Consider the following 13,802-nt stretch of genomic DNA (forward strand, 5'->3'; position numbering starts at 1 on the left):
TTCAGCGAACATCGCAAATACAGTAAAAATTGATAGTCGTACAAGAGCAGAGCGGGCTCTGAAAAATTTGAACGAGCCGTTAGTTTGACTCGATGCGGTACCGCGACAATCAATATACACGTACGAAACCATTATTGCATGATTACTAAGACATGAGAGCACTTTGGGGCGAGTAAGTCTCACAGTGTTCGTTATATGAAAGGTACTTTAACCTGAAACACAAACTAGTATAAGACAAGGAAACTCAGGGAAACTTTTGAGGTACCAAAACTTTATATTATCTTTAAACAGCTGCTATAGTCTATTATGGTGAATGCCATGGACTGACAATTTGCATGCAAACTGATAGTGTCCAAAAGGTATCATAGACTGGTCAGTTGTCATGCTCTGTGCGTTAATCACACGTTTCATTGTGTTCCTAACATGATAAATGGTCTGAAGTCTTGCTGCGGCTTCCCTGGTATCCTAAAGAATTACTTAGGGCATACTGAAGCTAGATCAATGTGTCCACCAAAAGTTAATCTCACTGGAATTACTACTTTCCTGTGCATGGTGCTATGCACAGTCTTACAAGTTTCACCATAAAAAGAGCCACACTCACTGTGATTTATGTGTATGAATGAGATTTCACATTGTAATCATTTTTATTATGTGACCCGCTACAATTAGGATCCGAAAGTTGGGGGAGGACAATTTTCTGAAAATGACATTACATTAATCCCTTACTCTTCTACTTTAATTATACCCCCGCCACACATAGTGTGAAGAGGGTATATAGGAATCACCGTGATGTTGGTTGGGCGGGCGGTCAGTCGGTCGGTCTGTTGCAAAATCTTGCGTCGCAAACTCCTCCTACAGTTTTGAAGCAATTTAAATGAAACTTAGGGTAAATGATGATATTGAGGTATAGATGTGCAAGACATGTTTTTTGTGTTTGTCGGACAATGTGTTGCCATGGTAACCATAATTTTTCCAAAACCTTGTGGATTGAATAACTTCCATAGTATTTAACAATTTCAAAATTGGTATCTATGATGATCTATAGGTGTAGTTATGCAAGACACTCTTTGTGTTTGTACTTGACAAAGCGTTGCCATGGTAACCGCATGTTTTGTTCGAACTCTTGTGGAGTGAACAACTTCCACAGTTTTGAAGCAATTGAAATCAAATTTGGTAAGCATTATGTGGAACACATAATTTTTGTGTTTGTTGGACAAAGCGTTGCCATGGTAACCATAATTTTACCAAAACCTTGTGGATTGAATAACTTCCACATCATTCAAGCAATTAAGGTCAAATTTAGTATGTATGATGATCGGGAGGTGTAGTTATGCAAGACACCAATGTGTTAATATAAGAAAAATGTGTTGCCATGGTAACCACTCATTTTTGTATCAAATTGAACCATTTAATCTATGAAGGTGAAATTTGGTGTGTATGATGCTCTTTAAGTGTAGTTTTGCAAAATGTCCTTTGTAATTGTATCGGACAATGCGTTGCCATGGTAACTGCATTTTTTTTTAAATCCTGTGGAGTGAACTTCTTCCACAGTTTTCAAGCAATTGAAACCAAATTTGGTAGGCATTATGGCCCTGAGGTATAGATGTGGAACACATAATTTTTGTGTTTGTCACACAAACCGTTGCCATGGTAACCACAATTTTACCAAAACCTTGCAGATCGAATAACTTTTCCATCATTCAAGCAATGAAAGTCAAATTTAGTATGTATCATGATCTAGAAGTGTAGTTTTGCAAGACACCAATGTGTTAGTTTAAGGAAAATGCGTTGCCATGGTAACCACTCATTTTTGTATCAAAATAACCATTCAAGCTATGAAGGTCAAATTTGGTGTGTATAATGGTCTTTAAGTGTAGTGATGCTGGGGGAAAGCATGTTTCCATTTGCTGTAAGTTTTATACTCAGTGTCAACTCTGTAATTGTACAGTAAACTAAAATTGTTCTGTTTCCAATTCAACAAGTGCACAAACTTGGTATTAACGTCATTGCCCTCATGACATCACAAAAAGCAACACTAGAGGCGGGGGTATTATTCACCTTCAGTGATAATTCTAGTTTCATATGTAATATAGCACAACTCATAAAAGTACTTAGTTGCGGAGATATCGACAATTTTATTAATGCATGTCAAGTGGTGGAAATCAGAGTTTCGAGAAAAATGAGCCTTCCGACGCTATCATGATCAGGGGGAGGCGAGACAGTTTTCACCGCGTGACAATAGAAGGTATGCCCTTAGCGACCTCCGCGGTGTTCATTCAAGCTTAGTGCCAGTGGTCTACGCACGACCAATCAGTAATCAGAATGCCACGCACTGACCTATAAGATCACTCCCTCGTTGCTAGGGGCGGAGTCTAGCTGCGTCGCTAAATCCAAATCTAGATCGGACAGGTTTCTGTTACGTTGAAAGTCGGAAAATCATGGCCCAGAAAAATGCTGATTTCTTGCCTTTCCTTTGATCATTTAGCTTCGAAATTTCGGCAGATGATAGACAAAACAATAGACTACAAAATTATGCCCAAAACAGAAATTTAATGGTTTTGACCAATTTTGATGATGTGACTTCAAACTCAATTTTCTCGGCTCAGTAGTCAGCGACTTTAGGATCCTTTTGTTGTAGGAGGTCACATACGTTCATTTTCCAGTACATCATAGAAAAAGAAGAATAATTGTACATTTTGTACCACACAAGTTGCTTAAATTAATTTTTTTTTATTGCTACTGAAATTGCTATTAAGTGGGTTCACCTGGCTTTCTGACCAAACGTATTAAAATCAAAGTTTCAAATATGTACATCTTTAAAGGACAAGTTCACCTTCATTTAAACATAAAGGATTGAGAGAATGCAGCAATATTACAGTGTAGTAGAACACATCAGTGAAAGTTTGAGGAAAATTGGACAATCGATGCAAAAGTTACGAATTCTTTTAATAAAATTTGTGTGTTGGAACCGCTGGATGAGGAGACTACTAAGGCTCTTGATGTCATATGAGTACAATATAAAGAAAAAGTAAAGAAAATTCAACATATTTTCACTTTTTTCGCATTATAAAAGAGCACTTGACTTGCCTCTTTCTAAAGGCAATGGGAATAATATTACCCATAACATATGTCAGTAACGAGTCAAGGGAATGTGCACTTTTTTCAAAAGATGAAATTTTGTGAAATTCTCTTTATATTTTCCTTATATTTTTGTACGCATTTGACATCATACACTGCAGTAGTCTTCTTATCCAGCGGTGACTGCACAAAAACTTCAAAAATTCATAACTTTTGAACGAATTGTCCAATTTTCCTCAAACTTTCAGTGATGTGTTTTACTAATTATTGCTACATTCTCTCAATCCTTATGTCAATGAAGGTGAACTTGTCCTTTAAATATACAAATTGGACTTTTAAAGAGTAGTAAACCATAAAAGTTCACTCAGAATTTATGTAAAACAAGCTCTCAATGATGATAGAGGGAATTAGTCTCAAAACATGAAGTATATTTTACTGAAAGAGCAGTGTTCCTGACTGTAACGTGTACAAACGTATCTATGACATGTCACGACGTTACAGTGCAAAGTTTTTGTTTATTTTGTTGTTTTTGTCAATTTGTTATGATTTCAATATTGCTTTGTTTTATCTGGAAGTGTTATACTGTGATGTCAAACATTCATCATGAATCATCATTTCATTCTACCTATTAAAAGGAGAAACACTATGAGTTGTAAGTAAGACAAGTTTCTCCATAGGTTTTCTACACACATTTCAGAGGTCACAGTGTTACAGTCCCGGTGTTATGGTGCACTTATTTATAAAGTATGTCATAGTTTTCTTGGCAATTGATTCTTTATTTAAATTTTACTTTGATATTATCATTGAGTCTCTAGTACATCCAGTGAACAGATCCACTTATCAAAATGTTCATTAACTTCACAGAGTTTGTTCAGTAAACAAGAGCACAAAAACCCACATCCATTTTGCATCACGGTGTTACAGTCGTAATTAATTATGCATAATTCATTTACCCAAGCAATTTTTCTTTCTTTCTTTTCTTTTCAAAGTTGCTTATGATGATATGCATCTATAGATACACAATAAAGAATTGTTCTCAAGTGTTACATTTTGTTTGTTATTTACATTTGATGAGTGAAATTATACTCAAAAGTGTCACGGTGTTATCATGGAATTTCCCTGTTGGAAAAAGTATTATAATCTTGTAGTTTCAATTCAACTTTCATGATTGAATAGTAGTCTGTCAAAGTGATTATTGCAGCAAATTGTTATTTGCCTTGCAGACCCCCCTCAAGAGAGCCCTGAAATCATCACAGTTGGCTTCAATGAGGACAAATCTACCACGACCCTCACCATTACATGCTCCATCCAGCAAGATGACCAGCCAAACCCGTCTGTTGATACATACTACATTTATGAAAACATCACTGACAACCTTTCTCCAGTCTCATTAGCCGCAACCGTCACCAGGGCAACGCCAGAATTTGACACGGAGTACCTCTGTCTTGGTGGAAACTATCTTGGAAACACCACAGCTATGAGAACATTTGTTCCAGGCAGTAAGTATAGCTCATTCAATACTCTTTTATTCTTAACCCGTTCCTTACGGGAATCTAGTATTACCAGCTTCCCGTCTGCAAAACTGATATGATATGGGAACCTGGTATACCAGAAAACTGGGTTTGATAAAAAGATAAGAGTTTTATAACCTTATGTTCTCTTTCTGTTGGAAAATGCGTATCACAGCATTATGTACCTTTTTCTGATTTAGTTTGCGCTCGTTCTGCTATAAAGCTTGTATGGACATGTACATAGCGATCATAGCCGAGCTCAGTAGATTTCTGTGTTCGCTGACCCCAGTCATCACGTTCAGGTGCCTGGTTTTGTGTATAACAAACTAAGAGTCTGTGAGCCCATCAGCGCACGCTCTATTCATATCTTGCACCAGATCGATATTTCCATTGTTCTCTGGCACATGTACAATGTACAGGCATGAGATTTCTCCGCGGATCCGCGGATCCGCGGATTTCCGCAGATTTAGAAATTCTGGGGGGAAAATACACAGTCGGGAAAATTTCCGTGATTTTCCTCTTTTTCTTTTTTCTTTTTTTTTTTGGCAGCCACCATATCTCGCCGTACTATTCCGCTGCGTGTGTGATACCTTAATACTAGTAGCTGTGATGTATCGGCATTGCATTGTGTGAATGGTGCTGAGTGCATTTGTCAGCGGGCAGCTGTGCGATGTTGCATGCACGATGATACGTGAAATGGATGTGAAACGTGCGTGTCGATCAACTTCTAGCTAGCTTGCAGTGTGGTGTGATATGATGCACACATGTGTGAGGCTGTAGCTGCGTATTAGGCCAAAAAAAAAAAAAAAATTGTTGCATTGGCGTAACATGAGATTTTCAAATAGGGTCGGTCGGGCGGATTTTTTTTTTTTTTTTTTTTTTTTTGCTACCTGCATTTTACGTGTAAAACTTGTGCTCAGCTCAGTAAACAGTTACAACTGCTGCACCGAATGTGCTGTGTTCATCTATTCTACAAATCATTTATGAGGCCGATATTACTGGAATTATACCCCTTCACAGAATTTAAAGATGTTGAAATCCCTATCCTGAATGTTTTCACTTCATATTTTACTATTTTGACTTAGATAAGATAGATGCAAATTGACCCATATGTACGATCTTTTCATCGCACACGGCGATCTCTAGTACAGTCCCACATATACAGATTCGTGTAAGTTCTCCACACAAGAAACCTATGGCAAAACTGTGCACAATACATCGCAGTCTGAATGCTACGTATACACTGAATAAATCTTGTTAGAGTACGTGTCCGTGTTGGAAACAGATGACGTACTGATCAAGGAAGGCTTATGCGAGGCGCTAGATCTCTCCCTCGTACATCCGATATCCCCAGAGCCGTTTCCACTTCCGGGTTTGTGCGATCGCGATCGCAATCAACAAGATATTTGATATCGATAGCAAAAAAAAATAATAAAAAAACATGGGGTCGGCGGAATTTTTAGGGTCGGGCGGGTTACGCCAATGCAACAATTTTTTTTTTTGGCCTTATCAAGGAGCTTCGGCATGCTGCCGCAGCATTCAGCGCGATGCGCTGCTTTTGTATCACGCTGATTACGTTGGCGTGACCTACATTTGTCATCGTGATTTTGTGGACCGGTGAGAGTATTTTTTTCTTCAACGAGAAAATGAAGACCCTCGATAAGGATGACCATCGTGTAGCGGATATTGACAAAGATGTCTCCAATAAGTTCAAGTGGCAGTGGTTGGAATATGAAGTTTATCTCCCAGCACCAGTTTCGTCTTCTAACGTTAGGCCAGCGAGTCAATCGACTTCCTCGGGACCTGGAACTTGTGATACATCATCCGCCGCAAGGATTCGCTTTACATGCTGGACTTCATCCAACAAAACCTCACAAAGTTTGCTCTACATTAGCTGTTTATGGACTTAACCGGGTCTACAAATATCTGTACCTCCTGTAAGGTATACTAGTAGCTGTTGCATGGACGTAGAGACGGTCAACAATGCTGAGCTGCATGTATGATTTATTTTCAGCTGTCTTACGTACATGATTCTCTACATGGACCATGATCAGCAATACTTTGCCTGGTCTGCGCACTGTAAACTGTTATATGGACTAAAGACAGCCAACAATGCTATTATGGCCTCACATTTGAGTAGGTCGTAGCACCTAGGTATAACAGCTAAGCATATATTCCTTCCTTTAGATTTTGCAAGTGTCATTCATGAGTTCAATTATTACAATGTTTCTCTGTAAAATGTACCTCATAACAATAGTAAATTTCAGTTGTAAAATGCATTAAAATGAGTTTTTTCATACCTTAAATTTCAAAAAGTCCTCACCGTGGCAGGGAGGGACACCCCCCTCCCACACCCTCCCCCCGCTCGGTCGCTCCGCTCCCTCGCAAAATCCTTCCTCTTTTTTTTACTTTTCTCTGTCTCATGCCTGAATGTTGACCGTGGAAGGGGGATGTAACATGTATCGCTTGATTACTTTCACAGAGGTGGATTACCAACCTGTCTGTTCTCTGTCGACGGACAAAAAGAATTTCGGGACATTTTAGGCACTCAGAGAATTGCGGAAGGAACGGGTTAAGTGAGAATATGATAGTTGTTCCAGTTGTACTTGATACAATTCATGTGGCATTTGCGGTCACATGATAAATTTTGTCAAAACTATATTAGACAGTGGGCCTATTCTTAAATATGTTCACACAGGAAAGTAAAACCGTTACAGTTTACATTGTATTTTGTGATTGTATTGCACACTGGCCAAATGATGTCAACTGCATCATTACTATGATGAAAGAAAGTGACATACAGAAAATAATCAAAGGTGAATTTCAACATGAATAAATGAATGAACATCATGCGTCATACACGATAATATAGAATATGGCTTTTGTGGACAGACGAGGTACCTAAAGCCAACTCTGATTGTGACTTTACCTTTCACAGTATGAGTAAAACTTGCACACATGGGGACTGAAAATCAATTAAATGAATGATTAGGAACAGTAACATTTGATAACTTATTCCAGAAATTGTTACGGATGTTTAACACTCAAGAGAGATAGACATTGTGTTACCTCCTTGATACTATGAAAGAAATGCTGATGGTGCTAGTTACTGTACGTGTAGACTGTAGTGTTCTCAGTGTTATGTGTGTACAGTATCAGTGTAATGGTGTATGTGTGTGTGTACACACGTGTAAGTGTTCATGTGTGTGTGTACATGTATGTGTATACATATGTGCACATTCCTGCCTAAATGTGTGTGGTATATATAGCAAATTGTTAAATGCCTCTAAGATACAATATTTGTCATTGTTTGCCTGGGATATTGCCATAATCCAACCTGATTTACTAAACTGAATTTCCACATGGATAGCCAGATGGAGGTTGATACAATGTATGTACAATTCTTCTCGCATTGTACCCGATTTTTTGTGATATACTTTAGTTGATGATAATATGCTTACATGCTGAACAGAGAAATACACTTGTTTTTCATAAAGAAAGAAAAAAGGATTGAGACTTATATTTAGATGATACTCTTATTGTTCCAGAAATATGAAATATGTGGAGCTCTCTGTTGATTTTGTCAATTGTTGTACTAAAATTCAGTGACATCTTGAAGTACTTTGCACAAAACAATTTCGCGAGGACCCACGATTCTTGAAATTAAAATGCACACAAAAGTTCCAGTCTATCATTGAATGCCAGTGGTAAATACACGAAAACTTCATGCCACAAAAAAGGCTGTAAATATTTCTGGTTTTACAGTAGTTGCAGACCTTGGTACTTGTACAACATAGCAGTGTACATGTTGTAGTACTGCGTGAGTATTTAACAAAACTTAACCCGTTCCCTTACTGAATTATGAAATCCCCTTCAGGCTTGAGTTCACTCAATCTTCATACTTTGTATGGATCCACTCCTACAAAATGTATTTGTGGTGAATTCTTCTTTGAGGTCATTGTTCAAGATACGACCTCTGACCCTGTCATATAAAAACAAAACAAAAACAAAAAAGAATGCAGCTAGTCATTCTGTCTTTCAGTACAGTGTACATACACATTGTATATGCCGTGTAGCTTCTTGATACCTCCATAAATGCCAGCTGACAGTGTGAAAGCTTTGTATACTCTTTCAGTGTATTCAAATGCTCCTAGGTAGTTTAAAATGGCTTCTGTTTGAAAACTCTATGAGTTGCATGACCTCCCATGCTAAGTACTGGAATTACAATCTTTGATTGTGTGTGTGTGTGTGTGGGGGGGGGGGGGGGTGGTAGAAACTCATGTTTTCAGGGACCAAAAATGTATAAAGTAAAATGAGTACTCAACACTTACAGTGATAATCTGTGAGTGACCAAAGTTACCTTCTGTACATACGTGGTAGACTGTATAAAAGTGGATTGTGAAACCCCTACACTTTTAGAAAATGAGTAATCAGTAATCAGATTCTTGAGACATCATGATACTGACAACTCTATGCTTCCATTGAGTCATGATGGGGTGGTACGCCGTGTCAGTCCAATGCTGTGATTGACTACAGTCCTGCAGTTGTTTCTCACCCTTTCATCGCCATCTGTCAATGTTGTGGGGTTTCCATGGAAGTTGGGGCTTTCTGTTTGAATGGCATCGTTGCATGCTTGGCACTTGCGTGCACATTTGTGTCACAAGCTCCTTTGTTTCATTACACTGTTGCTGCGTAAAGAGATTTGAAGTATGTTGTAGAATCAATGTGATGATAAGTATTAAGGAATGACATGACATCATTCTGTACCTTTGCAGGGCAAAGGAGTTGAAATATGTTCAGGAATATGATGAGGGTTTGGTGTAGTGTTTGGAGGACCACTGAATTTTCACTTCAGATGTACAATTTTGTGTATACAGTAGTTGCTTTGGAGTGTACAGTACATTCATAAAGAAATTCTTTAATTTTTCCTTTTGATTCCCATCACAATTTCCATACTCATCTTTCTGCATCTTTGAGTAAGAGCATCCAATTACAGTGTAATGCCTAAGAAAAATCTTGCCAAGATGCATGTTATACCAAAGTTGATGAAATGGATTTTTCTTGATTCAAGTGTACAAATAGGTGTGCACTTACGTTGTATATCAGTTCGTGTTAGCATTTACAAAGTGTACTATTCAAATAGTTTTTCTACCAATATCATCATTTAAAGCGCTTAATGCAATCATTAATTATATCAAATATCTATTGGTGCATCTATCAGCATAAAACATTTCACAAAAACTTGCTTTCATTAAGAACCATGAACATCTAAAGTGCTACGGTATGTTAAAAAAAAAAGATCTCCATAAATTTGCAAACCTCTCTCCCTCAAGAATTTATTTCCATCAGGAATTGAGCTCTGACTACTCATTGGCCCACAGATAAGTATTGGTGTTGGGCAACAAAATGTTCACTTTTGTTCTGTTTTTGTAAGCATTGCAGATGCATTGTGTGTTTGTGTGTATGTGTGTATGCTTGTGTGTGTGTGTTTGTTTGTCAGAGAAGGGCGGAAGCCAGTGGAAAAGTAGGTTTAATGCACCTCCATTTTACTGCAGTAAACATGCAAAAGTCTCCACTTTTTTGTTTTGTTAATTTAAGGACTCTCTTCTGCTTTCTGTTTCAAGTGTATTTAAAGCCTTGTACATACTCTCACAATAACATGATGAAGTCACTTTTGATTTCATGTACATCTGCTTTATTTTTGTTTTTCTTTCTGTTTGTTTGCTGGAGGGGGCAAGGACACTCCCAGAAATTGTTGGAAGGATAACAAGTGGCATATATATTGCAAAAGTCATATCTTGTTAAAAAAAATAGCCCTTTGAAGTTGGACTACGTGTGTGTACAGGAGTAATTATTTATTGAATATTTAATCAACAGCACAAACCTGTAGCAATGTATTATTTATGCGGGTATTAATGTATTGTTGTGATAAAAAAGAAAAGAACTTTACATCGGTTACATCAAAATAAAATTCAGCAGAAATTTGTCATATTCAGTTTACCTTTTGTTTCAGTCTCTCAGAAGGAAGTTGTAAAATATAGGTTAACCACAGCAACCATTTTGTTTGTTTTGTTTATCATTGAGGTACTTTACAAGGTATATCATTCATCTTTGCACAGTTTGCATGCATGCTTCATGGTATCATTTTGGTGACATTGCCACTCTCAGTACTTTTTGTTTTCTCACATGAGCCCATTGAGAACATCCCATGTAAAGTTTTTTTTTTTTAATCATTATTTTAAGAGTCCAGAATTGCTTTGCTACAATTGACATAATTTTCACATGGTCTGAAGACTCAAATTCATGTTTTCATAGACTAATGCATTATACAGTGTGCTTGAAATATAATCACTGTAGAAATTGCGCTTGCTGCAAATTAGAATTGTCTGATATTTTGGATCTATAGTACTGTGGCCACAGGGTACACTTGTACAGCTGTATACAATAGTGTTTTAAAGTAAAGAGGGGGTTCTAAATACAGGTGTAGTGTTTTATTGTTTGAAAAAGGGAAAAAAAAATAGATTGTCAAGGAATCGGCGTGTACATCTTCATCAGCAGTGGCACAGCTATCCCTCCACACGCTGACTGCATAAACCAAGCCAGAACAAATCCTGGCACATAAATTAAATAATAATCACATATAAATTGAAAATTCTCATTTTGCCCACACTATGAACGTGGACTTGAATAAAAGCAAAGCTGATTCAGAAAACTCCTTCCCTTATTGTGCAATTTAACATGCTAAAAGCTTCATAGGTATACATGTATATCCCATTCTATTAAAGTACTTTAATAGCAAACGTGTTCTCATTATTTTTTTTTTCAATTTTCTTTTGAATGATTTCTTTTCCCAAAGGAAAGTGGTGTAGTTGATTGCTAAACAATGTTTTACAAACAATGAATTGCATAATCTACAAAATCAAAATCAACACTATTGTCAGTCTTTGTGCATCCCCCCTAAGAAAAGAAGAACCTTCCCCACCCTCATTAACAAAACAAACTAGAGAAAGAGAGCATGAAAATGAATTGAGATTAATTCATATTTAACTTCCCAATAACAATACCGTGATGTTATCTGTGTATCCTGTTTTGGCAGATATAATGTGCAACCTTGTTGGATGTTTAATCACATGATTTGCTGTTCATAGTCAATTTCATAAAGGCAAAGGTGCATATGCAACTGTAGTTACCAATTCAAAAACAGTTGTATCCAAGGCATTTTCAGTAAGGAAAGTTTAGCCTCCCCTTTGCTTAATACAAAACAAATAGGTAGTTGGTGTCTGAAGTCCATTGTACAGAGTTCAACATACTCACAGCAACAATGTTTTCTTGGTTTCTTTTGAATACAATACCACACCCCTACGTACAAATTGTATGTTAATACAGTGTACTGTAAAGAATTTTTAGATAAAACTAGCTAGATGCCTTCAGTATATAAAATCAATTAGAGGACACTCATTTGAAGCTCACACAAAGTCAGAGGCTTCCATCCAAGCAATTTTGTATAATTTACACACCATTTATAGCATTGAAGTAGTGTTAGTCCTGCATGTGCCATTTGGTGTCAGTTGCAGCTAACGGGCCCCATGTATTATTTTTTCCTTTATTTCTTTTTGTTTGCTCATTTCCATAACAGGTACAACCACCCTTGCTCCAACAACTGGTATGTCCTATGTTTTGACATTCTTATTCCATTCATATCCATATATACTCCCAGTTATCTTGAAAGTTATTATTTTAGTTCTGAATTATTATCCTTCAACTGAAGTACTATAGGATAAGGTCTATGTGATTGGATGCATCATGTTGTTGAAAAAAAATATAAAAAAAATAAGAATAAATACAAACTTTTGTAATCGTGATGCTGAACTACTGAAATTGTTTAGAATCTTCTCTTTTCCTATCTCCCTTTTTCTATTGCCTTGAAAGCTGTGTATCTCCCACCCCTTTAATCCTGTCTAACAGAATGAAATAGCCTGCATGATGTGTTGCACCCTTACATTGCCCACCAAAGTTACTTAATCACTGAGAGTACATTCAAGGCCTTGCTCACTTACACTTGATTGCTTTTTAGCACCCAATCTCCATATCTGCATGTGATCATATATTAGTCAATAAAACACAATCACGTTATAACATTTCTAACTGCATTCCATATCCTACTAATGCTCACCTTGACAAAAAAAAAGAAATGATAAAAAATAGAGACTTACACAAAGAAAAATCACAATTGTGTGTTTTCGTTTTGATGATAAATTATTTAAAGAAAGATGAGCACTCACTACAACCAAAGGAAATAACTTTTTATTTGCAAATTGGAATGTTTCAAATAACCCCTTGTTGTGTTTCAAAGGAAACAAGTATATAGATATAAAATGGTGCAATTAATAAGTAATGGACCTATGGTATTTGTTTATAAGTAATGGACCAATCTAGAAACAGAAAACTGCTTATTTTGATGTAATACAGTGCTATAGTCTATTTATTGTGAGAGAGATGCCATATTTATACTATCACGTTATGTAATTCGCATTTAATCTAGTCAGAAGTAGTATACCATTCAATAACACTGTGTTTTTTCCAATATCTGGTAGGCACTGATTTTAATCCAACTTCCTGCATAGTACCATTACTATCAAGTTGGTTTGAGTATGCATCTTACAACTTGTATGTGAACTTGTGATAAGCACATAAAGTTAGTGTCCATATATTGGGTGATACTGTATGAAAACTAGGAACATATACCGTATGTATACTTTATACTTACTACTAAAGCATCGTGTTGCTAACAATCATGTATTCTATTCTATAACTCCAGATATGGCAACTGGAGGAACTGAAAAACCTGGTAGGTTTTTTTTATTCTTGAGGAAAATTCATTGCTTTTTACATTACATTTTTTACATGAGTGTTGGTAGTTATTTCAAATTGCTTTTCATGCATCATTTTTGCTCATCCTGTTTAATCTAGCCATTAAAATGATCATAAAGACATTTTGTGTCTTTCAAAATCTTGTTCTTTAGATTTGGAATTTTATTTTCAGTTCCAGATTCTGTTAAGAGAGTTTTTATAATTCAGTTCTGTTCATTGGGACTTTTGAATTATCAGATTTTATTCATGTTTAAAGTTGTTCAGTTTGAATGCATGGAATATGCAGAAATACATTAAAGTGGACAAAAAGGAGAAATGATTGTAGAATAGTATTTAGTTGAT

At 36.6% G+C, this 13,802-nt stretch overlaps 1 protein-coding gene across 2 annotated transcripts in view; it reads left to right on the forward strand.

Annotated features, from left to right (window-relative positions):
- The window catches only part of LOC139711399 (uncharacterized), a 274,375-nt gene that overhangs the window by 203,542 nt on the left and 57,031 nt on the right, over nucleotides 1-13,802 (forward strand). The window contains exon 2 of one of the 2 annotated variants that reach the window (XM_071623284.1): nucleotides 12,226-12,252. The exons of the other annotated variant lie outside the window; for it this stretch is intronic. Coding sequence (XP_071479385.1) covers nucleotides 12,226-12,252 — 27 coding nt within the window. The remainder of the gene's footprint in view (nucleotides 1-12,225; nucleotides 12,253-13,802) is intronic. 2 annotated transcript variants of the gene reach the window in all.

The sequence above is a fragment of the Diadema antillarum genome, unplaced genomic scaffold (genome assembly GCF_040938485.1).
Source record: "Diadema antillarum isolate AM-2024a unplaced genomic scaffold, OU_Dant_1.0 seq00001654_RagTag, whole genome shotgun sequence".
In the NCBI taxonomy this organism is placed as follows: Eukaryota; Metazoa; Echinodermata; class Echinoidea; order Diadematoida; family Diadematidae; genus Diadema; species Diadema antillarum.